General features: G+C 38.9%; 1 protein-coding gene across 1 annotated transcript in view; it reads right to left on the bottom strand.

Annotated features, from left to right (window-relative positions):
* Window positions 1-2,088: 2,088 nt before the first annotated feature.
* CRIM1 (cysteine rich transmembrane BMP regulator 1) overlaps window positions 2,089-27,552 on the bottom strand; it is a 314,885-nt gene continuing 289,421 nt past the window's right edge. The window contains exons 13-17 of the mRNA XM_065401910.1: window positions 23,324-23,545; window positions 19,380-19,574; window positions 18,107-18,229; window positions 9,845-10,032; window positions 2,089-2,265 (exon numbers count right to left, since the gene is read on the bottom strand). Coding sequence (XP_065257982.1) covers window positions 2,089-2,265; window positions 9,845-10,032; window positions 18,107-18,229; window positions 19,380-19,574; window positions 23,324-23,545 — 905 coding nt within the window. The remainder of the gene's footprint in view (window positions 2,266-9,844; window positions 10,033-18,106; window positions 18,230-19,379; window positions 19,575-23,323; window positions 23,546-27,552) is intronic.

Genomic DNA, 27,552 nt, shown 5'->3' with positions numbered 1-27,552 from the left:
AATAAATTAGGTCATTATAATAATAAATTAGGTTTTTTTTCAGTTTTAAAGTTCAGCAACCTCTGACCAAGTATTTACAACAATACTTGAGAGTTCCTTTACAAAAAAATACATTTTCTTTTCACATTAAGCATACTGGGTATCTGTGTCTTTTATGACAAGCATTTGTAAAAAAAAAAAAGGCAATGCACAAATGGGTAATTAGTATAAAAGTGCCAAGACCTGTCTGGAAAGTTAACTTTGTATTACACAGTCAGAGTTATCAATGAGGCAAGCTACAACAAACTTCCAGCTTAATGTGGACAATATTCCAGTAGTTGTTTCAAACAATTGTTTGAATTAAAAAAAAAAAAATCAAGGAGCGGATGGTGTTATTCTACGGAGCTGATTAGTGCTGCATGTATATTGCCATCAGTGTCTCTAGCCGATGCATTCATTAAAAGCCTTTTTAAGGCTAAGCAGGAGAAGAAAAATAAGAAACACCCTGAAATGTAGCAAGTAGCAAGAGCAACGCTTACTGCTATAATCGTGCACATACCATACACACACATATACACAAACACAAGAGTGTACACACGTACATACACGCATACATGCACGCGCACACACACACTAAACACTTTCAAATCAAATAAAACGGTAGGTAGAATGAGATGCTCCTCTTGTCTCTCCTAAACTCACAAGCAATTAAGCACTGCTATGGAATGCCTGTTTTATCTGTTTCTGCTCTGGGTAAAATCTCTCAGATAAAAATACATTCAACAAGAAAAAAATAGAAAATTATATATATACTGTATATATACAGATTGATACCATATATATACTGTACATATACATATACATATATAGTGTGTTTGTGTGTATGCACACACACACACACACACACTATATATATATGCACATATATACACACAGACATACAAATACTTTGTTGTTTTTAGCATAATTATATTTACATAAATATTCCTATAATGCTAATGTTTAAAGAAGCATGATCTCCTTTTTTCTGAGCTTCAAAAAAGGTGCTTGAGTAATATACAATTAAAATTAAGTAGCTTCCTAGCATGGAAGTAGTTTCTAATCTGCATAACCAGTAAATAAGAACAACAGGAAAAACCTTAAAACAGTCTCTTTTTTACTCTTTCATTTAAGCAAGAGCTTTGTCCAACAAAAATATTTTTTCCTCCTCCTCCACTAAAACTGTCTGAACAACCAGAGATTAATACAAAACAACAAAACAAAAACACAACAAACAAAAGCCCCTGGAACTGCATGGTGTTCTTGACTTTCGCTTCCTTCCTTCAATACTGCCGTCAAAAGATCCAGTGCTCATATCAGGAATTATTTAGGCCTCAGTCATTTGCTAACTCTGCCAAAATCTGGCCAATCAGCTTTGCAGAAAACAAAATTAAAACAAAAAGCAGCACAAGATATAATTTTATACATCCTTAATAAACCCACCCTTTATATTCTGCTATAACCTTTTCCTTGCTATATCATTAACTACTGCAGCTTCTTGTCATATAGAAAAATATATGCAGCTACACCATACCTGTGACATGACAGGTTCTGTTCTAGGAGTATACTTTTGTAGCAACAGCTGGGAAAAAAATCAGACCTCTGTTTTCTGTTTCCATGTGGGGTTAGGCTTTGCTGCAACAATGCAGTTTCAGAGCAACAAGAAAAGCCACCATCCTGATGCTTGGCAATATTCTTTATTTGTTTTCTCCCCGAGCCAAGCTTGACCAGCTTTTCTTCTTTGAAGCTCTCTCTCATTTCACCACCCAACCCCAAATTCACCCACCCAAACAATCTCTATAGCTATGTTACAAGCAAATACATCTTAACAAGTTTTAAAACTTTGGTTCTAAGAAAACTCTTGGTCAGTTATCGCAAGGAAAAGTGGGAATGCTTGTTCCGGCACATTGCAGGAGTCAGAGCCCATCCCAGTAAGGTCTTAGAGCTGTACATGAAGTCACAAATCCAATACAATCCACTAAGCAAGTGCACAATTCTAGTTTTATTTTAATAGCAGACTTAGTCTCTCGCTCTCCTTCTTTCTCAAATCCTTGGCAAAGGTGCAATTCTTCAAACTGTTTGATAGAAATTATCTGCCTGTAGGTTGTTCTGTTTTTGCATGCTGTAGAATCCACTGTATCTTGAATCTGGGTCAGCAATTCTTAGCATTCTCTGAGAACTGTCCACCTGGACCATGGTTCCTTTCTTGCAGTCCACGTATACCAGCTGATTGTTTAGGCAAGAAGGCTGTTGGAAAAGAAAAAAAGACAACATAAAAATCCAGTTCATACATCACTGTTGTCTTCTCTCCACAATAGGTATGGGAAATGTTTGTGACGCAAAGTTCACAAAAACAAAATCACACTAAACTATTTATTTTTCTTTGTTACAAAGGTTCAACTTTTGCAGGCCTTGCTAAGTCAAGACTCCCATGGACTGAGTAAGAGCTGAGTAAGGACTGTAATATTTGGGCCACAGGTATATAATTGCATAGGATTAGAAGCTGGCAAATGAATCCTTTTCATCTGGAAAGATTTGGTGACAACTCTGCTACCTTTACTATACATATTATAAAGCATTTTACATTCTACATTTAATGAAAACTTTATAATTTCAGGCTGGATTGTGCCTGTTAGATACAATACAGCTTATAAATTGCTATGGAACTATGACTCTTGGGGGAGCACTGGTATTCTGCTTCCTAGAATTCTCTGATAGGCAAAGGCAGCACATCTGCTATTATATTACAACCCTTTACAAAGTCCAGTCTTCCTCCTACACGTCTCTTGCTCTGTGGGCAAGAGAGGATTAGGGATGGCGCAGTCTCTGTGCTCACTTGAAATTTGCAAAACTATACACTAATTTGGGGTTCCTCAGTGATTGGGTGCCCAATTTGAGACAGTTAGTACTCGATTCTTCAAAGGTGCTGAGAACCCACAGTTTCAATGACTTCATCTGGATTTGAGAGACAAGGTGGGTGAGGTAACATCTTTTATTGGACCAACTTCTGTTGGTGAGACCAGCTTTCGCGCCACATAGAGCTCTTCTTCAGGTCTGGAAAAGGAATTCCCAGCATCACAGCAAAATGCAAGGTGGAACAGATAATTTAGCATAAGTAGTTAGCACATATTGCAAGGACCCAATCAAGGTAGACTGGGGTCCATTAACACCTCTGTAGTCATAGTGCAAAAAGAGGGGGTTAGTGGTTTACAGATTGTTGTAATAAGCCATATATCCAGTGTTTCTGTTCCCTCCATGATTTTGGTATCTAGCAGAGTACACTACACTATAACAGCACTGCATTCATCTGGATTTGATAATGCTCAGCACTCCTGAAAATTAAGCCATGTTCATTCATCTCAAGTTGGGCATCCAAAAATAAAGAACATACAATCAGCGAGTGCCTCTGAAAAATTTAAAATGACTTGTCCAACACCATATAGTAAGTCTGTGACCAAGCCAGGGATAGAATTACTCTCTCCTGGGTCCCTCCCCTCCAATGCCTTAATCATAAGACCATCCTTTCTGTACCTGCAGTTCCTCCTCTCATTTATTATACAACTTCTAGCTTCTGCACTGAGTCAGGGGTCCTACAGACAACTGCCTCTTTCATTACACATCCTGCCTCATTCACTGTTTAATCTGTGCACTGAATGAGGCAGGAGTCCTGTGGAAAAAATAATATGTGATCATGTAATTAGACTGTAACATAATGCACATGTACAAGGGGGATAGAGTTAAGGTTGCACAGTCTCTCTCTTGGAGGATCTAAATCATAAAGGGATTTATTGATCAATGATTTGTATTCAGTAATCCGGGCCTACTCATATCAAATCATCTTTTCTTTTCCTGATGTACCTCCAATAGTCCTTAAATGATTTAAAAAAAATCTTTCCTAATTTATGCCCTGTTCCTGCAAAAGGATCTGCTTGAACAGACACTTATGCCTGTGCTGAGTCCCATTAACTTTTGCAGGACTCAGTGTTGGTCTGAAGATCCAGTCCACAGATCATTTTGTAGGATCAGGGCCATAAATATTACACTTCTCTGTAAAGCCTCTTTTTACAACCTTTAATTTCTATATTGGAATGACAGTAAACTCACTCTTGTCCTATCACACTTAGTACTGTACTACTTTGGCATTAAAAAGACTTAAAAATAGCAGCTCACCTACCTGATTCCCTACTCTTATATTATACAGATGGATGTAACTCATCACTACCTGGTGCTTCGTCTTTAATAAGATAAAAAGCCTGGTGGATAAATGAAGTGTAGTGGTCATAGTGCTTCTTAATTTTGGTAAGGTCTTTGATACAGTTCCGCATGACTTTCTCATAAATTAGATAAGAGAATTCTGGATTAGATGAAACGACTTAACTCATGATGTGTAGTAGAGAGAAGTGTAAGTACACAATAAACGTTTGCCAAGTCAGATAAATGTTGGAGATGCTACAACATTTACCAGACCTGAAAGCTATTTACAGTGGGTCTAATACTCTTAACCACACATAATTGCTGTTACTCATGAAAAATATTAGAAAAAGATGTTGTTTTACTAGTGATGCTTAGACCACTACCAAATAAATCTACAAATAGGTTGTCACAGAAAATCAATTTGATATTTTAATGTATAAAGACAGATTTACATTATCTGGCACTGATTTATACTAGTAATACCAGATCATTAACTTCCCTGTCAAGATAGATAGTTGCCACTTCTTTCAATATGTAGGAATAAAATTGTTGGTAAGATTAATTTGTACAGTTCCCATTTCATCTATTAAAGGCAAAAATCTTGCCAAATGTTTAGATCTTTGGGATTTTGGAATGACTTCACATAATTTGCCTTATATGAATCAATTCCCCCCCCACCCCCCCCAATTTGAGGTAATATAAGCCTTTTTGGTTACAGTTAAATATGTCCATTTATCTATATTATTTTGGATCATTACAGTACATCAGGGCTTCTGTTCTGGTGGTGTGAATTGTATCCTAATATTAAGCAGTAATGTTTTATTTTTTTAAGTTATTCTGCTATAGATTTGTTTGCTTTGGATGTAAAGTAAAATGTCATCACTTGTGTAGGATGAAATTTTATGGCTGACATTTCCTTCTGTTTTTGTTTTCTCTCATACAAGCTGCCAATAGTTCAAATGAGAGGCTTGTGGTTTCTAGCTGAAAACACTCCATGTTTGGGGAAAAACCCATCATGTTTATTGGATTTTGCAGCGATTCAGGGCTATGTTGCTGAAGTGACTAATGCACTGATGGCGAGACTTCAAAAAGAATAACAGATCAAAGGCTTGTGTCAGTCTCAGCGATCTGATTTGTTACTATTATAAAGGGCTTCCTAATTGAATTATTTCTAAGTATGATTTCTAATGTAGTTATACTGTGAGAATTATTCATCTGCTTTTCTTAAGAATGAGAAGCCACATACTCAATGTGTCCATGAAGCTAGGAAAATCCTGTCCCACATAAAATTGTAATGGGCACTGACTTATTGGAATACTAATGACCCAAAGAGACCTGGCTGCTCCAGACTGTCTATAAAGAAAGTTGTTATAAGGAATAGGAGAAATCTCAAGCACACAAATGATTGTAACCTTTCTAGACCAGAGACCTTATTTTCATTCCTGTATCATTTGAATTATATACGGAAACAATATAAATAAATGAATAAATGATAATTAAGAATGATTATGTAAGAGGAGAAGAGTGAGGGTGGCAGGAAGGCTTGGGAATATGTACAATTGGACCCTGAGACATTTCCCAGTTGTTGAAACTTACTAGGAAGTATCCCCCCATCCAGCAGATAGAGGTACGAAAGAATTAGGGGTATCTGGAGGAAGTAACTGTCAAAAAAAAAAAAAAAAAAGGTGAGGTTGTCATAACTATAAAGGGAAGGGTAACAGCTCTCCTGTGTACAGTACTAAAATCCCTCCTGGCCAGAGACTCCAAAATCCTTTTACCTGTAAAGGGTTAAGAAGCTCGGGTAACCTGGCTGACACCTGACCCAAAGGACCAATAAGGGGACAAGATACTTTCAAATCTTGGGGGGGGGGGGGAAGGCTTTTGTGTGTGCTCTTTGTTTTAAGGGGTTGTTCGCTCTTGGGACTGAGAGGGACCAGACATCAATCCAGGTTCTCCCCATCTTTCTAAACAAGTCTCTCATATTTCAAACTTGTAAGTAAAAAAGCCAGGCAAGGCGTCTTAGTTTTACTTTGTTTTCGCAACTTGTAAATGTACCTTTTACTAGAGTGTTTATCTTTGTTTGCTGTACTTTGAACCTAAGACAGAGGGGGGTCCTCTGAGCTCTTTAAGTTTGATTACCCTGTAAAGTTATTTTCCATACTGATTTTACAGAGATGATTTTTACCTTTTTCTTTAATTAAAAGCCTTCTTTTTAAGAACCTGATTGATTTCTCCTTGTTTTAAGATCCAAGGGGGTTTGGATCTGTATTCACCAGGAGTTGGTGAAAGGAAGGAGGGGGGAAGGGTCAATTTCTCCTTGTTTAAGATCCAAGGAGTTTGGATCTGTATTCACCAGGGAATTGGTGAGAGGTTTCTAAAAGCTTCCCAGGGTAGGGAATGGTGGCAGCGGACCAGAACTAAGCTGGTAGTTAAGCTTAGAAGTCCTCATGCAGGCCCCCACTCTTGTACCCTAAAGTTCAAAGTGGGGATACAGCCTTGACAGAGGTATTGAATAAAATTTGACCATTTGCATATTCACAAATCTTCAAAGGAGAACTAGCCCATAACTGTGAGAAAAACTGCACGCGTCTAAGCCAATGTGTCACACTATGCTGGTGCTAGAGATTGAAACAAAGATGCTTCTGTAACAAGATTGGATAAGGTAATACATTTTCCTAAATTTAGTTGCAATAGCAAAAACAAGGTTTCTGGTAGATTTCCACTACTTAGCAAATCTAGGGCCTGATCCGGCAAACCCTTATTCACACAAATAAACCTAGATATAGCCCTTCCAACTTAAGTGCCAGATTCTGAGACTTTTGCTATACTGAGTAGCCCCTTACTTCAAGAGTCGTCCCACTCAAGTCAGTAGGACCACTTGCAGAGTAAGGTTCTACTCATTGTGAGGAAAGGGTCAGAATATGTCCCTAAACAACTTTGATTTTTATTCTGTCAAAACAATCCAAAAAGTAACATTTTACAACATTTAGGGGACATCTCATGTGATATGAATGTAGAAAATTAGTAGAATAAAGATCTGTCATTGTCCCACTTATCTGCTTCTATGGTAAACTTAGAGAAGGTATAGCACAGCTGTTCCTACCCAAATTTCTCTGTGGGGCAAACCTATCCTTTTTTACAGGAATTTGGGCACTGGCTGTATGGTCTCTTCCTTAATCTGTTGCTACATCTGGCTGCGTGTTATGTACTCTTCCAGTAGGTGGTTCTACACTGTGTTTATACAAACTGCTTTGTAGCATGACAAGGAACATGCAGCTGCTGAGTGGGACACAGTGGTGGGACTACTGAGGAGCAAGAGGAGGGCCTGGTGGGAGTAACAAGAACAAACAACAGAAAGTAACACAAGAAAAATTACTAGAAAAGAAAAAAAAAAGTGTAAGCAGCACAGCAAGACAGAATGTGTGAGATATGACAAGCAGGTTGAGGGCATGGTTGTGATAGGTCCTAGAGACCCCAGGGACCAATACATGGGAGGAGTTGGCCTCAGACAAAAAAGGTTGGGAATTAATGGGCCCAGCAACATGTGTTTTCTCAAATATCAATTTATATGAATGATAAACTAAATGGAAATGGATAATTAGTTCTGGTAATGACTATATGGTAAATGTGAAAGATGAAGGGTGACAAAAAATGTGCTTTCGGGGATTGCTCTGACTGTAATTTCAATCAGCTAGTAAAAGTCTGTTCCTCTTACCTGGGTGCTGGTGAGATAACAAGCAGAAGTACTATTCAGGTTTTTATTATTATGGAAGCACTGTTCCACAGTTTTGTATTTAAAGCAGAGACTCAATCACGTACACAGGAAGAATACATTGTAACCTCTCCAAAATTATTGACTTTGGGGGGCGGGAGGGAGGAGAAGAGAAAATGAATTTTCTGAGAATTTACAAATAAATCCATTTATTAGTTTATGAATTAAAATTAATTTTTAAAAGGGCCACTTAATAAATTTAGCACCTTTTTAAATCTCAAATGATCTTAATGGAATAATGCAGACTCTTCAAACCTGTCATATAATGAAAACTCTCTGAAAGTTTGTGCATTGGCTAAATTTGATGTTTTAAACAGTTTAGTGGCCATTTTTTGGCATTATCCTTCTTAACTGAAAGTTGCTTCTTCAGCAGTGATTACAGACTAATATTCTTCTGCAGAAAGTTTCACCAGGAATTGCCCCTTTTCAAAATGTCTCATCTACTATTGTTCTCAACGAGACTGAGAAAACAGGCTGTCCTCAGTCAAGATAATGTTCTTGGTTTTGCTCCCAATGAGAACTATGAGAGTGTGTGGCCATTTTGGAAGAAGAGGCTGCCATGCTGATAGACCAGTTCAGGTTAGAGCAATAGGCCAGTTCACTTCTGTATGAATATCAAAGTAGTATTAGTATGCATTCAGACTAATTCGCTCATACGCTACTAGATATAAAAAGAAATGCTAATGTTAGTGTATTCACTTATCTGTAACTAATTGTCTGTTATTAAATTATATTTGCATTGCATATACCCCTGTAATTACGTTTACATTATGTATACCTTGGTAATTAAATAACCCTACATCAAAGGTGTGGTAAGAATGTACTTGATGTATAAACTTCATGAAAACTACTGAAGGATTGTTATTTGCTATTACATTACCTTTTACACTGTGCATCTCTCAGACTAAATTCATCAAATGTGAATGGAATCTTGGAAATGCTAATGAAGGACTTAATGGCTGTAACAGGAAATGCTCATTTCAAAGCAAGAGATGGTAGAGGAGTAAAGACACTTTTCACATTGCTTTCTCTATGGAAAAGCTATAAATATGAAGCAAAAAAGGATACAGCATCTCTGAACTATTTGAGCATTCATAGGGAAACATTCCAGATGCAAAACAGAGATCCCCAAAGTTATTTTGGGTAACCCTGAGAAATTTATGGAAAACTAGCAGATTATAACATCTCTGCTATCATTTTGGATTTACAAACTTAGATTCACCTGTTAATGTATTTTACCTGCTTTAGCCTCTCAATAACTCACTTCTTTTTCTTAGCTAATAAACTTTAAGTTAGTTTACTAGAACAATTGGCTGCCAGAGTTGTCTTTGATGTGAGACAGAGTATCCATTGACCTAGGGTAAATGACTGACCCCTTTGGGGTTGGGAGTAGCCTGATGTGGTCTGATTTTTGGTTTTAATAACCTTTTATCACTAGGTTCAGTTTGCCTGGGTGGCAAGACAGGCTGCAGGGTCTCAGGGGACTGTCTGTGACTCCATGGTAATACTGGTATAGTGATCCCGGAGTGCACATTTGTTATTGGCTTGGTGAAATCTAATTATAGACTATACCACTAGTTTGGGGTGTCTGCCCGTGTTTTCTGACAGTCTCATCTGAGATTGGCTTGGTTTTACCTCCCGAAAATTCAGTAGTATATGGAGTAGGTAACTGGTGATATTAATTAGACATTACATAAGCATAATTGTTCTGAATTAGTGCAAACGGTTTGAGACATGGAAAAAATTCATTTAAATGAGTTGACATTAAATGGATTCAACTGTATCCTACAATACATTTCAGGAGACCCTCCTGCTTTCCAGAAAAGCAGAAATCTAGGTATAGAAGTTTTAACACTGTACCTTTGTTGGGGCTCTGTAGCAGGACACTGGTATCCACTGCTTTTTCTGATTGACAAGCAGAAGGGCTATTATAAGAACCAGGGCTGTCATGATGGGAACCGTCACCCAGGCAACGGAGTTGAGAGATGTATCTTCACTGGAGTGCAGTCCAATGCCTTCTCTGAAATCTCCTTGAAGATGACTCATGTCTGAAAGAGTGAGCATTTGTTAGCAACAAAAAAAATCTACGTGCTCCTTTTCTGTCTTGACCATAAACAAGAATAGGATTATGGAAGTACCAGCGTCAGTACTATGGCCTTGTATTTATTTATTTTTTTGGTTAACCATATCCTGAAATTTTACCCTATTGATATTTAGGGACAGGGTCACGCTTGTGTGTTCTCTCATTTGTTATTAGCCACAGTTTTTTGTAGCCGGAATAATGATTTCCGCATATTTTCAAGTAACTATTCCATATGAAGTGGATTTTTATCTTTTGGTGGTCCTATTAATACTATGTCATTCCACCAGTTGTGATTTATGAAGCCATCATTTTTCTATGATCATGTTTATTTATAGTAGATCTTTCACGGTCTTGTTTTCTCCTTTCAATGTGGTGGCTGTTCTCCAAGAGCTGATTCTTTTCTCAGCTTCTCCTATATGAGATTCCAGCTTAATTACCTATTTTTGATCATACTGTAAAAACTACCTCACAGTAGTGCTGTAACTATAAATACACTAAAGATTGCAAGGTGCTCTGGTTTTACAGTAAGATGGAACATACATGTACATAAGACACATACTTATTTCTTCTAATATTATATCTGTTTTTCATTTCCCTTTTATATCTTTGAGGACCTGAGTTACAGTAAGCTCAGCACTTGTTCCTTGCAACACTTCAGTATCTTCAGGTTTCAGAGTGGTAGCCGTGTTAGTCTGTATCAGCAAAAACAACGAGGAATCCTTGTGGCACCTTAGAGACTAACAAATTTATTCGGGCATCAGCTTTCGTGGGCTAGAACCTACTTCATCAGATGCATGGAGTCCACTTCCTAGACACTACAGTGCTAATAAGCGATGGTCACAAACACCATCCTATACCAGAAACCTACTGACCGATATACTTACTTACATGCCTCCAGCTTTCATCCAGACCACATCACACAATCCATTGTCTACAGCCAAGCTCTAAGATACAACCGTTTTTGCCCCGATCCCTCAGACAGAGACAAACACCTACAGGATCTCTATCAAGCATTCTTAAAACTACAATACCCACCTCATGAAGTGAAGAAACAGATTGACAGAGCCAGAAGGGTACCCAGAAGTCACCTACTACAAGACAGGCCCAACAAAGAAAGTAACAGAACGCCACTAGCCGTCACCTACAGCCCCCAACTAAAACCTCTCCAGCGCATCATCAAGGATCTACAACCTATCCTGAAGGACGATCCCTCACTCTCACAGACCTTGGGAGACAGGCCAGTCCTCACTTACAGACAGCCCCCAAACCTGAAGCAAATACTCACCAGCAACTACATACCACACAACAAAAACACCAACCCAGGAACCAAACCCTGCAACAAACCCCGTTGCCAACTCTGTCCACATATCTATTCAAGGGACACTATCATAGGACCTAACCACATCAGCCACACTATCAGGGGCTTGTTCACCTGCACATCTACCAATGTGATATATGCCATCATGTGCCAGCAATGCCCTTCTGCCATGTACATTGCCAAACAGGACAGTCTCTACGCAAAAGAATATATGGACACAAATCTGACATCAGGAATTATAACATTCAAAAACCAGTAGGAGAACACTTCGATCTCCCTGGTCACTCAATAACAGACCTAAAAGTGGCAATTCTTCAACAAAAAAATTTCAAAAACAGACTCCAATGTGAAACTGCAGAACTGGAATTAATTTGCAAACTGGACAACATCAAATTAGGCCTGAATAAAGACTGGGAGTGGTTGGGTCATTACAAAACCTAAACCTAATTTCCCCCATACTAATTTCCCCCTTCTGTTACTCACACTTTCTTGTCAACTGTTTGAAATGGGACACTCATTACCACTAAAAAAGTTATTTTTCCTCCCTTAGTATCCTACTGTTAATTAAATTGCCTCGTTAGACTGACCTCACACTTGGTAAGGCAACTTCCATCTTTTCATGTATTTATACCTGCTCCTATATTTTCCACTCCATGCATCTGATGAAGTGGGTTCTAGCCCATGAAAGCTTATGCCCAAATAAATTTGTTAGTCTCTAAGGTGCCACAAGGACTCCTCATTGTTTTTTCAGTATCTTCAGACACTGCATCTATGTCTTTTGTGGCCATTTTCCTCCAATTTTCCTATTGCCCTTTTAAGGCAAAAACTAAATTATGCTGTTTTTTCCTTAAATAATTTTTGCTTCTTGATGTCCCTTTCCTCTGGGTTGATTAATACAGAAATCTTGGTGCCTTCACAGACTCTGGGATGTTTATTTAGCAGAATTTTTATTGGAGTAGCCTTGAGGCTCACCTCAGGTGCATTCTTTCAATCTAGGCACATACTGGAAAAAATGGTTACTTTCCTTACAGTAACTGTGATTCTTCAAGATGGTCTGTGCATGTGGAATCCACTCATGGCATGCAGGTGCCCCTACACAGGAGATCAGACATTTTTTCTCTAGCAATGTCCTCTAGGGGTCACACATGCATATCTCTATCCTCTTGTGCTCCTCCTCCCAAGAGCAGAATGACCCCAAATACTAACCAATTTTTTTGTTGCCCTGAGTGTCAATAATAAAATACGATCTGCAGGGATGGAGGGTAGATTGTGGGATCCACATAAACAGACCATCTAGAACAGGGGTTCTCAGACTTTTGAACTGGTGACCCCTTTCACATAGAAAGCCTCTGAGTGCGACCCCCCTTATACATTAAAAATGCTTTTGTATATATTTAACACCATTATAAATGCTGGATGCAAAGCGGGGTTTGGGGTGGAGGCTGACAGCTCGCGATCCCCCATGTAATAACCTCATGACCCCCTGAGGGGTCCCGACCCCCAGTTTGAGAACCCCTGATCTAGAAGAACCACAGTTACTGTAAAGGTGAGTAACCATTGTTGTTTCTTCTTCAAGCTCTTATACATGTGGATCCCACTAATGGTGTCTAGCAAGCAGTTCAACACCTTAGGGGGGAGCGAGGAATTTACTGGAACAAAGATTGTAGGACTGCTCTTACAATTAGAGTGTTCACTCTTGATGATGCCTCTAACGAGTAGTGTCTAGTAAGAATTTGAACTGAAGACCATGTAGCTGCTGTACATATTTCTATGAGAGGGAACATGTCATTGATGAAGTCAATGTTCTGGCAGAATGAGCTGAAATGTTTAAAGGAGGATTCAGTTTAATAATCTCATAAGCTACTCTCATACAGCTCACATAATCCATTTAGACTCTGGAAGATGCAGATTTGCCCTTAGCTCTGCCACTATATGCTATAAACAATCTAAGAATTGACCTAAAAGTCTCATTCTGTTCAAGTAATATAAAAGAGCTCTTTTAAGATCTAAGGTATTAAGCTTTATTTCTGCTGAAATTACAGGATCTAGGGGAGAAAACTGGTAGGTGACTATACTGGTTATTATAAAAATGCCAAACCATCTTTGGAACGAGTTTAGGACATGGTCTGAATGAGACTCTATCAGCATGAAAAACAATGTACGGAAAGTTCAACGTAAGAGCTTGGATTTCACTAACTCTATGGGCAGAAGTAATATCTAATAAAGTAGTAACTCCAAATAGACAGCATTTCAGAAATCCAATCTGGAGATAAGAAGGCATGGTTAATTATTGCTATCTGAACATGGAGAAGCAGCTCACAATCCCACAGTATCTCCAAGTATCAAAAGGGAGACAACGTCTCTCAGATGAGGGAGTGAATAAATATAGACTTTGCTATTTTCCCCAGCGTACCAGTGTTCCCTCTACATTATTGGTGTTGTATTTCGGCATGCTAGCTCTTATCCAGGCCTAACCATAGTGAAGACACTGGGAAAGCTGGGACCAACTCTATCATCTAGGTATGATGAAAAGACATAGAGATGAGTGTCACCTGCAAACAAGAACCTGCATTCCAGGACACACTACTATTATTTTTAGTGGCCTCAGATATATATTGAACAGATGGGGTGACAACACTTGTGTATGACCCTAGCCAAGAGAACTTTGAGGGCTGATGAATAACAGCTCTTGATCTTCTCAAACCGAAAAGAATGAAGTCACTCAAGAGCAAATCCCGAGCTTGCCAGATCCACACACAAGTAACAATAACTCAGTCAACAACAATCAAAGACAGAGCTGATACGTCTCAAAGAATTAGTATGGACATCTTTACTGCCAAAGGGAGATGATCGACCAATGCAAACAGCGCAGCCTCGATACTATACACAGATCTAAAATGATGCAGACATAGTCAAGAAAATCTGAGGACCCCAGATATCACCAGAGTTGCTCTGCTACTATTTTCTCGGTAATTTTCAAAAAAAAGAAAGAAAACACACAAGGAAGTGTGATAATGGGAGAGATTCTAAGCTCAACAGATGCTTCTTTAAGGTAAACTGATACCATGTCCTCCTGAAAATAAATATTGATGATCTCCTCTGACAACAAATCTAGTATCTCCCTGCTGAACTTCCCCAGCCAAAGATGATATGGGTCTAAAATGACTTTTTATCACAGTACAAAACAAGGACACACTTGTGGCAACATTTTGCATGAGTATTTCATGACCCTAAAGAGAAAGTTCACCTTAAAAAAAACATGTGTGCAGATGTTGCTATTGCCAGTTTCTGACTGAAGAGCAACATGTGTATATTTCTTAGAGTGGAGGTTTATTCCAGTAATTTAGTGTTCAGAATTCTGTTTCCCATAAAGCACCAAAACAAGTGTCTATAAACATTCAACTTGAGCAAAAGAACCGCTTTAGTAGTGTCTACACTCATTTGACTTTTCATTCCAAACACTGTTCATCACACTAGACACTTGTTCCATTGGATTATCTGCCTCCGTGGTAGCAGCACAGTGCCTGGGGGAAACAAATGCCAACAGTCCAATGGAACAAGTGTCTTGTGGACGCTGCTGAACACATACTCTTCAGCATTCAATGCAGCAATTGCTATGTGCACATCACATGGCTTCCTGTAAAGCCAAACAACTCTCTTAAATTATATTGGTAATTTAACCTTTATATCATAACATCCATCAAGTACTGATCATTAAAACTACATATTTAAAAACAAAAAAAAATCTCCCACCCTAATGGGGGAAGGAGAGAGATACAGTACAAAGATCTGTTCATTTTAATACATTTATAAGGTGCTGGCACTATGATGATGGTTGCAAGAACCTAGACAACCATCTATTTTTGATTATTAAGGGTCCAGTTGTGTCACACTTCCCAAGAGGATACTGCCATTGATTTTATTACTACTCTTATGAGTAAATCTACTTAATGTGAACAAGGGTGGTAGAATCAGACTGATAGTATTTAAGACGACACTTCAAAACTATTTTTATTGGTTTACTTTGTTTTGTAACCAAGTGTTACATATATTAGAATCTCGTTAATATTACACATTGGAACTCACTTTAAATGTTTATTTTGCTGCTTTAAAATAAAAAAAATATTGAAGGATGGGCATGCATTCATAGATTCTAGGGCTGGAAGGGACCTCGAGAGGTCATCAAGTCCACTCCCCTGCCCTCATGGCAGGACCAAATACTGTCTAGACCATCCCTGATAGACATTTATCTAACCTACTCTTAAATATCTCCAGAGATGGAGATTCCACAACCTCCCTAGGCAATTTATTCCCGTGTTTAACCACCCTGACAGTTAGGAACTTTTTCCTAATGTCCAACTTAAACCTCCCTTGCTGCAGTTTAAGCCCATTGCTTCTTGTTCTATCCTTAGAGGCTAAGATGAACAAGTTTTCTCCCTCCTCCTTATGACACACTTTTAGATACCTGAAAAAACTGCTATCATGTCCCCTCTTAGTCTTCTCTTTTCCAAACTAAACAAACCCAATTCTTTCAGCCTTCCTTCATAGGTCATGTTCTCTAGACCTTTAATCATTCTTGTTGCTCTTCTCTAGACCCTCTCCAATTTCTCCACATCTTTCTTGAAATGCGGTGCCCAGAACTGGACACAATACTCCAGTTGAGGCCTAACTAGCGCAGAGTAGAGCAGAAGAATGACTTCCTGTGTCTTGCTCACAACACACCTGTTAATGCATCCCAGAATCATGTTTGCTTTTTTTGCAACAGCATCACACTGTTGACTCATATTTAGCTTGTGGTCCACTATAACCCCTAGATCCCTTTCTGCCGTACTCCTTCCTAGACAGTCTCTTCCCATTCTGTATGTGTGAAACTGATTGTTTCTTCCTAAGTGGAGCACTTTGCATTTGTCTCTATTAAACTTCATCCTGTTTACCTCAGACCATTTCTCCAATTTGTCCAGATCATTTTGAATTATGACCCTAACCTCCAAAGCAGTTGCAATCCCTCTCAGTTTGGTATCATCTGCAAACTTAATAAGTGTACTTTCTATGCCATTATCTAAGTCGTTGAAGATATTGAACAGAGCCAGTCCCAAAACAGACCCCGGCGGAACCCCACCCGTTATACCTTTCCAGCAGGATTGGGAACCATTAATAACTACTCTCTGAGTACGGTTATCCAGCCAGTTATGCACCCACCTTATAGTAGCCCCATCTAAGTTGTATTTGCCTAATTTATTGATAAGAATATCATGCAAGACCATATCAAATGCCTTACTAAAGTCTAGGTATACCAGATCCACCGCTTCTCCCTTATCCACAAGACTCGTTATCCTATCAAAGAAAGCGATCAGATTGGTTTGACATGATTTGTTCTTTACAAATCTATGCTGGCTATTCCCTATCACCTTACCACCTTCCAAGTGTTTGCAGACGGTTTCCTTAATTACTTGCTCCATTATCTTCCCGGGCATAGAAGTTAAACTAACTGGTCTGCAGTTTCCTAGGTTGTCTTTATTTCCCTTTTTATAGATGGGCACTATATTTGCCCTTTTCCAGTCTTCTGGAATCTCTCCTGTTTCCCATGATTTTCCAAAGATAACAGCTAGAGGCTCAGATACCTCCTCTGTTAGCTCCTTGAGTATTCTAGGATGCATTTCATCAGGTCCTGGTGACTTGCAGGCATCTAACTTTTCTAAGTGATTTTTAACTTGTTCTTTTTTTATTTTATCTTCCAAACCTACCCCCTTCCCATTAGCATTCATGATGTTAGGCATTCCTTCAGACTTCTCGGTGAAGACCGAAACAAAGAAGTCATTAAGCATCTCTGCCATTTCCAAGTTTCCTGTTACTGTTTCTCCCTCCTCACTGAGCAGTGGACCTACCCTGTCCTTGGTCTTCCTCTTGCTTCTAATGTATTGAAAAGTCTTGTTGTTTCCCTTTATTCCTGTAGCTAGTTTGAGCTCATTTTGTGCCTTTGCCTTTCTAATCTTGCCCCTGCATTCCTGTGTTGTTTGCCTATATTCATCCTTTGTAATTTGTCCTTGTTTCCATTTTTTATATGACTCCTTTTTATTTTTTAGATCATGCAAGATCTCGTGGTTAAGCCAAGGTGGTCTTTTGCCACATTTTCTATCTTTCCTACCCAGCGGAATAGCTTGCTTTTGGGCCCTTAATAGTGTCCCTTTGAAATACTGCCAACTCTCCTCAGTTGTTTTTCCCCTCAGTCTTGATTCCCATGGGACCTTACCTATCAGCTCTCTGAGCTTACCAAAATCCGCCTTCCTGAAATCCATTGTCTCTATTTTGCTGTACTCCCTTCTACCCTTCCTTAGAATTATGAACTCTACGATTTCGTGATCACTTTCACCCAAGCTGCCTTCCACTTTCAAATTCTCAATGAGTTCCTCCCTATTTGTTAAAATCAAATCTAGAACAGCTTCCCCCCTAGTAGCTTTTTCAACCTTCTGAAATAAAAAGTTCCTGACATAATGAAATATTACAGGCATTCTGCTTCTAGTACAGAATGCTAGATTGAATTATTTCTGTTTTTTATCCTACAGAAATTATGTCTAGATCTTATCTAAATATTCTGCAAGCCTATCAAAAAGATGGCTCATTTACACCTTTACTTTCTTCCCAGGACAAATGGATGTGCTAAGACATGCGGAGTAATCACAGACCTAATAGAGTACAATTACCAATCTCTGCCAGATCTCACCTCTGTGGAGATGGACAATGCCATTTTCACTGGGTGTAGGCCAAATTGGTGCTTCTAGTTCAGCATCTCCTCGATGATTTGTCTTCTCAATGGGGATGTTGGTGGGCTCAGGTACATACATCTCTGCAAGATGAGAAATATTTTTCACAATCCACCGAATCAGCATTTTGCGGTACCTATCAACGGATGCTGGGCTCTTAATTCAGAAAATATTTCTTGTGGATTGTTGTTCTTATTGGTGGTTCAGGAGTTATCATTATGGTTATAGAATTTTTTTATCTGCTATGACATTTATTTACTGAGTACATTTAGAAAGTTATTGTTTGTGCAATGGATTTTCCTATCTTTTAATTAATTTCATAAAGTACAGAATACCAATGGTTGCTACCAGTACTACTATGCCAACGTAAACTGAATGGGACAGTCCTGTATTAAATTTTTCAAGTAAAATATCTTTTCATAATACATAATATATTTGGTAAGATTCTCTAGTACAATTTGGTCCCTTTGTGCTGCTCTAGTGGCATAAAAGGCCAAGAAAGCAGCTGGATCTCTGCAGCTGGTGTAGGGTTGCATGACTGGCTCCTATTACCAACTTTTTTGCAGCCCCCTTTGTACGGGCATGGCTGAAGTTCTCTGACTGGCAAATAGCCTCTTGGAGGTTAACAGCTTGCATAGGTAAGAACAGCTGTAATGAACTGCTATAGGAAGCCAGGCCAGATTCAGGAAGTTGCACCAAACTTCTTTGGTTCCATTATGTGCATGGCTGAGAAACTATCCCATTACATGTAAGTTACAATTAAAAGTACTCATATAAGCAACTTAAAATGTTATTAATAAAAATAATCTGAAACAATATCCCAGACTTGTGGAGCACCAGAAACATTAGGCAACAGTGGAGACTACAGAGGAATCAAAATATTTCCTCTCACACTTCAAAAATGCATTTCATTTATCTAATAATTTAATGAAAGGTCATTCAGAGAGAACAATGGCAAAACAGTTAATCTTTGAGTTAACAGTCCTTCCCCAGAACATGTGAGATTTGAACGATACTGTTGTGCACTACTTTCTTACCTGTGGTGAGTATGCAGTTTCCTGAGTTGTTCTCCTGTGTCTCTCTGTCTCTTATGACATAAGCAACAACTCCTGTTATCCTTTGCATATGTTGCTCAATGTGAATCAACATTCAAATCGAGTACAATAATCTGTGCCTGATTATAGCCTCTGACAACAGTATAACTTGTAAAATTTAGGACCATGGTTTTATTACCTGGACACATGGGACAGCAACTTCCCTCAACGTTGATGGGTTCTACACAGGGGAGAGGGGGGCAACTGACAGTGGAGCAAAGGGTCTGACCCTGCAGGCAGTAGCAGTGTGTGCAGCTGTCAATGTCCCAACGTTCCTCATCTGCATATGTTTTTCCACTAAAGTGACACACCACCTTCTTTGGTATTGTATCTTCTGTTGAAAAAAATAATTGCTATGACGACTTGATATGGCAAAATATAAACATATTAAAAAATCCAATGAGGAACCAAAAAAAAAAAAAGGCATGAGCCCAATTTCTTAAAAATTTAAACCCATATCCACTGACTACGTAACGCATAAGTTATGACAGTAAAATGTGAAAATACCAGACGCTTTGCAAAAATTTTGCAGTTTCGTTACCAGTCCAGTTTCATATGTACAAGCAAAAAAACAAAAAACAAAAAACAGAAAATTTCATAATTTAATATTGTGTTAATTAAATTCAATATATTCCCATTCCTCTTTCAGTTACCTTGCGTGTATGCATCAGACCCATTTTGACACTAACAGAGTGCAATGTTATAGACAAAACAAATATTTTATAAGTAAAACACTAACAGTATTAATATTTTCACAATAAAAGAATTGCTCCATTTTCAGTGATACGAGTTTGTTTTTCTTCCACTTTGTGAGAGAAATAGAGTGTATGAAAATACAGATAATTTTCCAGGTTACCTTTAAGAATAGGTTTCACTTGATATGCATCAGAAGCTTAGGAGTTTAGGCACTGTTTTGATTATTTTAAGATTTTTCACACACACTGTTAAAATTTAAAATTGATAAAAATTAAAAAATGCTGAAAAATAAACATCAATATTATCCAGCAAAATGATAAAAATAAAAATTGAATGTTGCCAAACAAAACCAAAGGATATGGCATTGCACAGAGTGCTTTGGAGGGAGAGGACTCAGAGTGGATCCCATTTCATGGAATTAACACAAAGAAAATGTTGAAGAGCAGTGATGCTAGAGCTCATGAATTGGTAAAGTAAATGAGTGAATAGAAGTCCTAATGAAGGATTAGCCTCAATGTTTTTTTCATTCATGTGGATTCCATCTCAACTGAAACTTGAACCAGGAGGAGACAGATGGAGGCCATTGCTCCTAGGTCAGGAGTCTTCAATGCAGTGGGAGCTGGGAAGAAAGAAGCAGTAGGGGATCCATGTTCAAAAATGCAACCCTACCTTCCGATGATGAAAGTACAGCAGGAGCGGTCATGAAAGATGGGGTGCACAGCTCCAACTACCTCTTCTCACAGCTTCCATTGGCCCCAGTAAAAGACATTTGTCTGAACCAGCCATTAATCAAATGCACAAAACCATGCCAAAAATAAGCGCACGACAACCTTATTTATCTTCTCTCTCATCATATAGCTCTCCATTTCTCGCCTATAAGCAAGAGGGAGGTTCTCAATGGGAAATAACAGTCTCTCTACATAAGAAAGGAGAATGCTTAACATGGAAGGTGAATTTGGGAAAAAGGCAAGATGTATGGAAAAAGTAATAGAAAAGTCAGAGGAAAGGATGCAGGGCCTGCAAAACTTGTAACTATAACTAGATATGGATGTCTAAAAGCCATCATGCTCTGGATCCAAAAATAAAAATGATGAAAAACAGAATGTGGAACCTCTGCTTTGAGAGTTCCAACAATTGAGGAAGATACTAACCCTGCAGATTTTGCCTACCAAATTCTCTCTCAACTGTGGGATAAAAATACTAAGGAGGACTGTACAGCAAGAGATGCTTTAGAGAAGTGCTCAGGAAGTCATCTAAAAGCAGAATAACAGGAAGCATATGAAAGCCACATTTTCAAATATAAACAAAGAAAAGCTACTGAAAGCTGCCAAAAAGAGCAAGACATATTTTATAAATGTTCCAGGTTTTTGTTTTTCCCAGATGTCTGCCCCACCATTCATACTAGTAGTAGTGAGGAAGGAATTTGGAAACAAAAGGAACAAAAAAGTTTCTGTACAGTCTTTTATGTAGCCAAACTTTTATATTAGGGAACTTTATGTTAGTGAACATGCTCCTAGAGTCCGTGAGACCAAGTAATTAATTGCACACACAGTGCAAAGAACACAAAATAATGGAAAACAATAGAAATATATTTATCTACAGTCTCCATAAAAAACGCTTTCTGACAGAAAATATACTATAATAAGTTGGTATGAGAAAATATGTCATCACTAGGAGACTATGTTTGAGCAGTAATTGAAATTTTGCTTTTATATTGTGGATTGAATTGTTGTTACAAAAAGGGAAATTAGCAGGTCATAACTGCTCTCAAATTTAGGTATTTGCAACCGAAACAGAGCAACATTGTGTTAGTACATAGGAATTTGAAAGTAAAATTGACTATGAAGTGACAAATTAAATTAAAACTAGCTAGACTATTTCCTTTGCCAAGATAAGAGAAATGTAAAAAGTTTACAAGCAGCATATATAACAAAGAGTAACTTAGATACTTAAGTATCAGAGGGGTAGCTGTGTTAGTCTGGATCTGTAAAAAGCGACAAAGAGTCCTGTGGCATCTTATAGACTAAGACATATTGGGTAGCAGATGGCAAATGATGATTTTTTTAAATGCCTCTGCTTTAGCTGCAAACAAACTACAATTTGGGGACACCTATGCAGAAATATCATGCCATGAACAAGGTGAAGTGATACAGTCCTTTGCATGGCATTGGTCAGAAAGCACTTACAATATTTTAGTCAGTTTTGTGACCCTCATTTCCAGGAAGAAGTGGAGAAAAATATGGAGGGAATTCAAAGAAATGCAACAAAAAATTGAGGGGCTGTAGGAACTGATGTTTCAGCAGATATGGCTCATTTTACCCATCTATATAAATAGGTATAATAATATTTATCTCAATCATAGGGGTATGTTGAGTGTGGTTTTGAAATATTTTGATACTTAATAACAATACTATTAATATATAGCACTTCACTTCTTCAATTTGCTGTAGAACATTAGGTAATCCTTGAATATAAGGTGTTATAATGTTTTATGACATACAAAAATTAACTACAGCAAAAGTATGTTATTTGGAGTGCAAAGTTAAGCACTGAAAAGATAGGAAATATCAGGTTTACAGTTGCCCTTCAGATTTCTAGTGCTTGAGTTATAGGTCTTACTATCTTGGCTAGCAGCAGGAGAAAGCTGTTATTTGGAAGGGAGGGATGGGCTGCTAGGACCAGATACTGGGTCTTGGAGGGTGGTGGTGGGAAGCCTGGCCCATCTCTCTCTCTCTCTCTCTCTCCTCTTCTGCTTTCCCCATTTACCATATGGAGTTCAGGGATATCCAGCCACATCTGGTTTTCCCCAAAGCGGGGGATGGCCCCAGCAGGCCATTTGCTAGGTCTAAGATAGTTGGAGGGAGCCTAGCCTGGTTCTCCCTTGCCCACAGTTGGTCCAGCAGCTTCCAAGCATTTTTCTCCAGATACAACTTGCATTTTTCCATGTTGACTCATTTTTCTAGCTATATTTCTAACCTATTTTTATTCCTTCATAAAATGTCTCTATCCTCTATGAGTTTTCACAATAATTTAGCATTATCTACAGTTGTATTTAATATGCTGCTTATATCCTTTTACATATTATTACAGAAGATATTAAATACAACCATGATGGATTTCTCTTTAATGTTTTCATCAACTGTGATAAGTGACCAAGTTGTAAATTTTCAGAAGGGTGGTCTCCCATTTTGGGGTGCAAACTGCATCTGCATTTTTGTCCTACTAATTACCTCATTGTAGGTGCAAATCAGGTGGCTAGAGATTCAAATACTCAGATTTTTGCAGGCACAAACTGCACCAACACAAAAGGAGACTGTACCTCCGACTGACTGAAAATATCTCTCTTTATTCTTATTCCCAAGCAAACTATTTTGTTTATTTGCTTACCTATACAATAAGGACAACACTGTCCTTTTCTCAAAACAGGTCTCTCACAGGATACTGGTGGGCAAGATTCAGAGTAGCAGCTAATCACACCATCCATGCAAATACAACTAGTACAGACATTGGGTTTCCAGGACTCAGCTGTCAGGAAAATATCTCCTTCATCATTTTTGCAGTAACTGGGCATGCTCTCATTGCTCGATGAGGAAGGCTGAAGAGGTTCATCTAGAAATATGAATAGACAGATAAGCAGAAGTAGAGAACGGTTACTTACCTTAAAGTGACTGTGATTCTTTTCAGATCTTTTGTCCACATGACTCCACAATTGGTTTGCATGCATTCCATCCATGAGATTGGATTCTTTTGGCCAGCAGCGTCCAATGGGGCTGCACCTGCGCCCTAGATGTCCTTGCGTCTCCCCACCCGAGGACATATAGGATGGAGTGGGCCTAACTGTTGCTTAGTTCCTTCACCAATACAGAATTCCAGAACAGTAGGACTCCATAGTCACAGGGAAAGAAGGCAGGTCATGGTACCCATTTGGAGAACACATTTTGAAGAACCACAATTACCATAAGGTAAATAACCATTCTTTCTGCTTTGACTACTTGTCCACATGGATGTCTGTTTGATGACTAATGGGCAGTTGTTTTTTGCTCAGGGGTGGGTGCTACTAGTCCTACTTCAATAAAGGCTACAGGACAGCCCTATCACAATAGATACCCTATCTGGAAGCCTCTGGGAAATGTGTGGCCTGAGTTCCATGTAGAGTAAGTGAGGATTTTTTTCTACTGACTGAGTCCCATTTTGGCAAAGGTTATTTGAGTCAAGTTGGTCACCTGCTGGGATGATCTTCCCTTCCACGACCTGTTATTGAGATATTGGCAGACCTGAATCCCTTGTGTCCTTTGCCTAAAGAAATAAGGCACTAACCGTGCCTATTGTTGAAGAGCACAGAAACATCAGAGGAGGGACATGTATTAAATTCCAGAGATCCAGAGATTTTGCTTCTGCCTTAGCAGATCGAATCCCAGTACCTAAGAGAAGGAGGGCTGAGCATTGAGCCTACTAACTACCTAAGGAAAATTAGTAAAATAAAAATACAAAATTTTCTCTCATTTTTTAAGCCAACAGGCCAACTAAGAGTTAACTAACTACCTTCAACTATACTAACTAATCACTAACTCTAACTGCAACAGAGTCACAGAGAAGCAGGTGAACACTGCAGAAGTTTCATCTCCCTGCCATGGCTGGTAAGAAGGAAATGAGGGGCAGTTAGGCCTGCTCTGCCCTTTATGCCTTCTGGATGGGTTGGGGGTGGTGGTTCCCTAATGAAAACTGCTGGCCAAAGAAGTGGGATGTTGCATGCACTTGCACCAAGAATTGGGTTCATGTGCAGAAATAATCAGAGAAGAACAAGGCAGTGCCTGTCACTACAGCAGGTCAAAAAAATTTGCTGAAAAATTGACATAAAAAAATGAAGTTTAGTCAAAAATAAAATCCCTCTTTCCCCCACCCTGCAACATTTATTTTGGAAGAAAATATTTGCGCTTTCATTGAAAAAACAGAAAATGAAATTTAACACCATTTTTTTTTTTTTTGGTTTTCAGTTGGTTTCATGTTTTCAATGAGAAACCAAAACTTTTTGTGGGGGAAAATATCACTTCCCAATTAGTTCTAATGTCCACTAACTTTGCAGTGTAACAAATATTCTCTGTAGAAACTCAAATGTATATAAGAACCCTATCAGGAATCAGGGCCTGCAACAGAGCTAGTCTTTGGGCAACCTAGTGAGCACAGCTGGCTTGTTGTAGGTGGCCTGATTGGCTACACCACTGATAGATAGGAAGAGTCAGCAGACCAGCTCTTAAGCCCAGCAGCAGTTCAGTGGCTGTTCAAAGTATTTGCCAATGGTTGGAATAGCTCCTGTCCCTGCTTGTTTCCCAGCCTTGCTCCTGTCTTGTTCCTTCCTCCGACTCAGCCTTGCCCCTGCCTTGCCTCATTCCAGGTAACCCAGCTCTGACCCTTGGCTCTGATTCTTGTCTACTGACTCCTGCTCCAAGCACGAGGCGTGATTGCCCATGTCTTCAGTCTCTGACAAACCCTGAGTTTGCTTTGCGAAACTGGAACTCATATCTGTTCATGGAGGAATCCAGGAGGTAGACTTTCCTGGCCTCTGTGCCTATGAAAATCTCCCCATGGGAACTTAAAGATAGTCTCCTAAGTCCATATCTGGACAGCTAAGTGACCTGACTTTCAGAAGTGCTAAGAAACCCAGAAGTGCCCCAGTGATGTCAATGAGAGCTGGTAGGTGTTCAACTCTTTTAAAAATCACCTATTGAGCTGCCGATATATAGACTTAGGAGGATAACTGTAGGCACCAGTTTTTTAAAATCTTGGCCAATGGAGGTTTGAGTAATTTGATACATTTTGGATAATGGGAGCTACAGGACCACTATTTCAGGGGTTCTCAAACTTCATTGCACCCTTCTGACAACAAAGTTACTACATGACCCCGGGAGGGGGGCAGAGTCCGAGTCCTGCCACTCTGGACAGGGGGAAGAGGAGGCTGCAGCCCGAACCCCACAGTCCCAGGTGGGGTTGGAGCTAGGGCTTCAGCTTCCGCACTGGGTCCCAGCAAGTCTAATGCTGGCCCTGGCCACCCCATTAAAATTGGTTGCGACCTACTTTGGGGTCCCGACCCACAGTTTGACAACAGCTTCACTATTTGAACCAAAACTTTTGAAGTTTACCTACTTCTAAGCTCCTTACATTCTTTTATCTTAATACTCTTCTTTTTGCAAATCTCACAATTTACTAGTATTGGCAGACTTTGGGCTGGACTGCACTATAAAGAGCCAGCCATGCATTTGAGGAAGGAGGAGGATGGGAGAGGCTGCACTGCAGTTTGATCCCCTGGAGGAATTCTTGCTGACTCCTCAATCAGGCTGATGCCCTGTAGTGGCAGCTCGGTCACCTTTAAAACAGGTGCAGTATGTGTTTCCGCTATGTCTGGCCCACTTTTCTGGCTGCTACAGAGGATTACAGCCCCTCAGTCCACACAGCTAAGGAAGGATGGTGGCACCATCAGCACAGAGCAGACCCTGTTTTTTGGTTACACTGTGGCTGGTCCCTGTATAAGGACATGAGGATTTGGGGGAAGGGAGGTTCCTTGTGACCTCTTTCCCTCTCTTCCACACCCATGTACAGTCAACCACAATCTAGTCCTTGTGTAACATGCTGTTTAATCTTATTCTCTCTTCCTTATCTTTTGTATGGGTATCAAATAAAACTAGGCCTACCTAAGCTAACTCTCTCTAATGCCAATGGCCATTTCCCCCTCATTTGAAATATTGCTGTTTATCATTAACCATTATGTTATACTCTATCAGCTGTTCTACAGCCAATTTTAATGAGTGTTGAATGTTAATATTCAAATAAAGTTTCATAAGGCATTATAAAACACACTTTACTAAAATCTACATAATATGTTTACTGTGCTCCATTTATCCACTAGTATAGGAAAACTTCAAAAACTTCATCAAATTTATCCAGCATGATTTGTTTTTTATAAATCCATTTGACTTATTGGTTCCATTAGCCTCTAGGTACTTACACATCTTTCTCTTTTCATAAATTACTGATTAAAGAGATCTATTAGGTTATCCCCCTGCCAACACAGTATTGTTATCTATAGTGTATGTGTGAGTGTTTTGTTCTGCTTGTTTTAAATGACTCAAGCGATGGGACTTCCATTACTTCCTATGGGAGACAATACCAATCTAATAGATATTTAGATATTACTGTTAGGAAATTTTTTCCTATCAAACTACACTTCCTTTACTCAAATCTATTCTATTTTCCCTTTTTGGCACTTATAGTCTTCTATACTTGTAGACAGCTAGCCTAAACTCACTCACAGTTTGGCCAAGCTATGCATATTTAGCTCTTTTAATCCTTCATAAATCAGTCTCTCTGGTCCCTTATTCATTTTGATTACTTCTTCTCTGAATTCCCTCCAATTACTTTCAATGTTTCTTAATATTTCCTTCATTGTTTTAATAGGGATAGAAGTTAGATTTGCGAGACAGTATTTGTCAGGATTACTTCCTCATCCCCATCCAATCTTTTTGAAGACTGGGACAACGTTTGCACTTTTCCAATCCTCTGGTGCTTACCCTCACATAAAGTGAGTGCTATTGATAGCACTGCTCCTTACAGCATCTATTCAT

The sequence above is a fragment of the Emys orbicularis genome, chromosome 3, assembly GCF_028017835.1.
Source record: "Emys orbicularis isolate rEmyOrb1 chromosome 3, rEmyOrb1.hap1, whole genome shotgun sequence".
NCBI lineage: Eukaryota > Metazoa > Chordata > Testudines > Emydidae > Emys > Emys orbicularis.
Note: the sequence above shows the minus strand (reverse complement) of the source record. Positions and strands in the feature narration are given on the sequence as shown.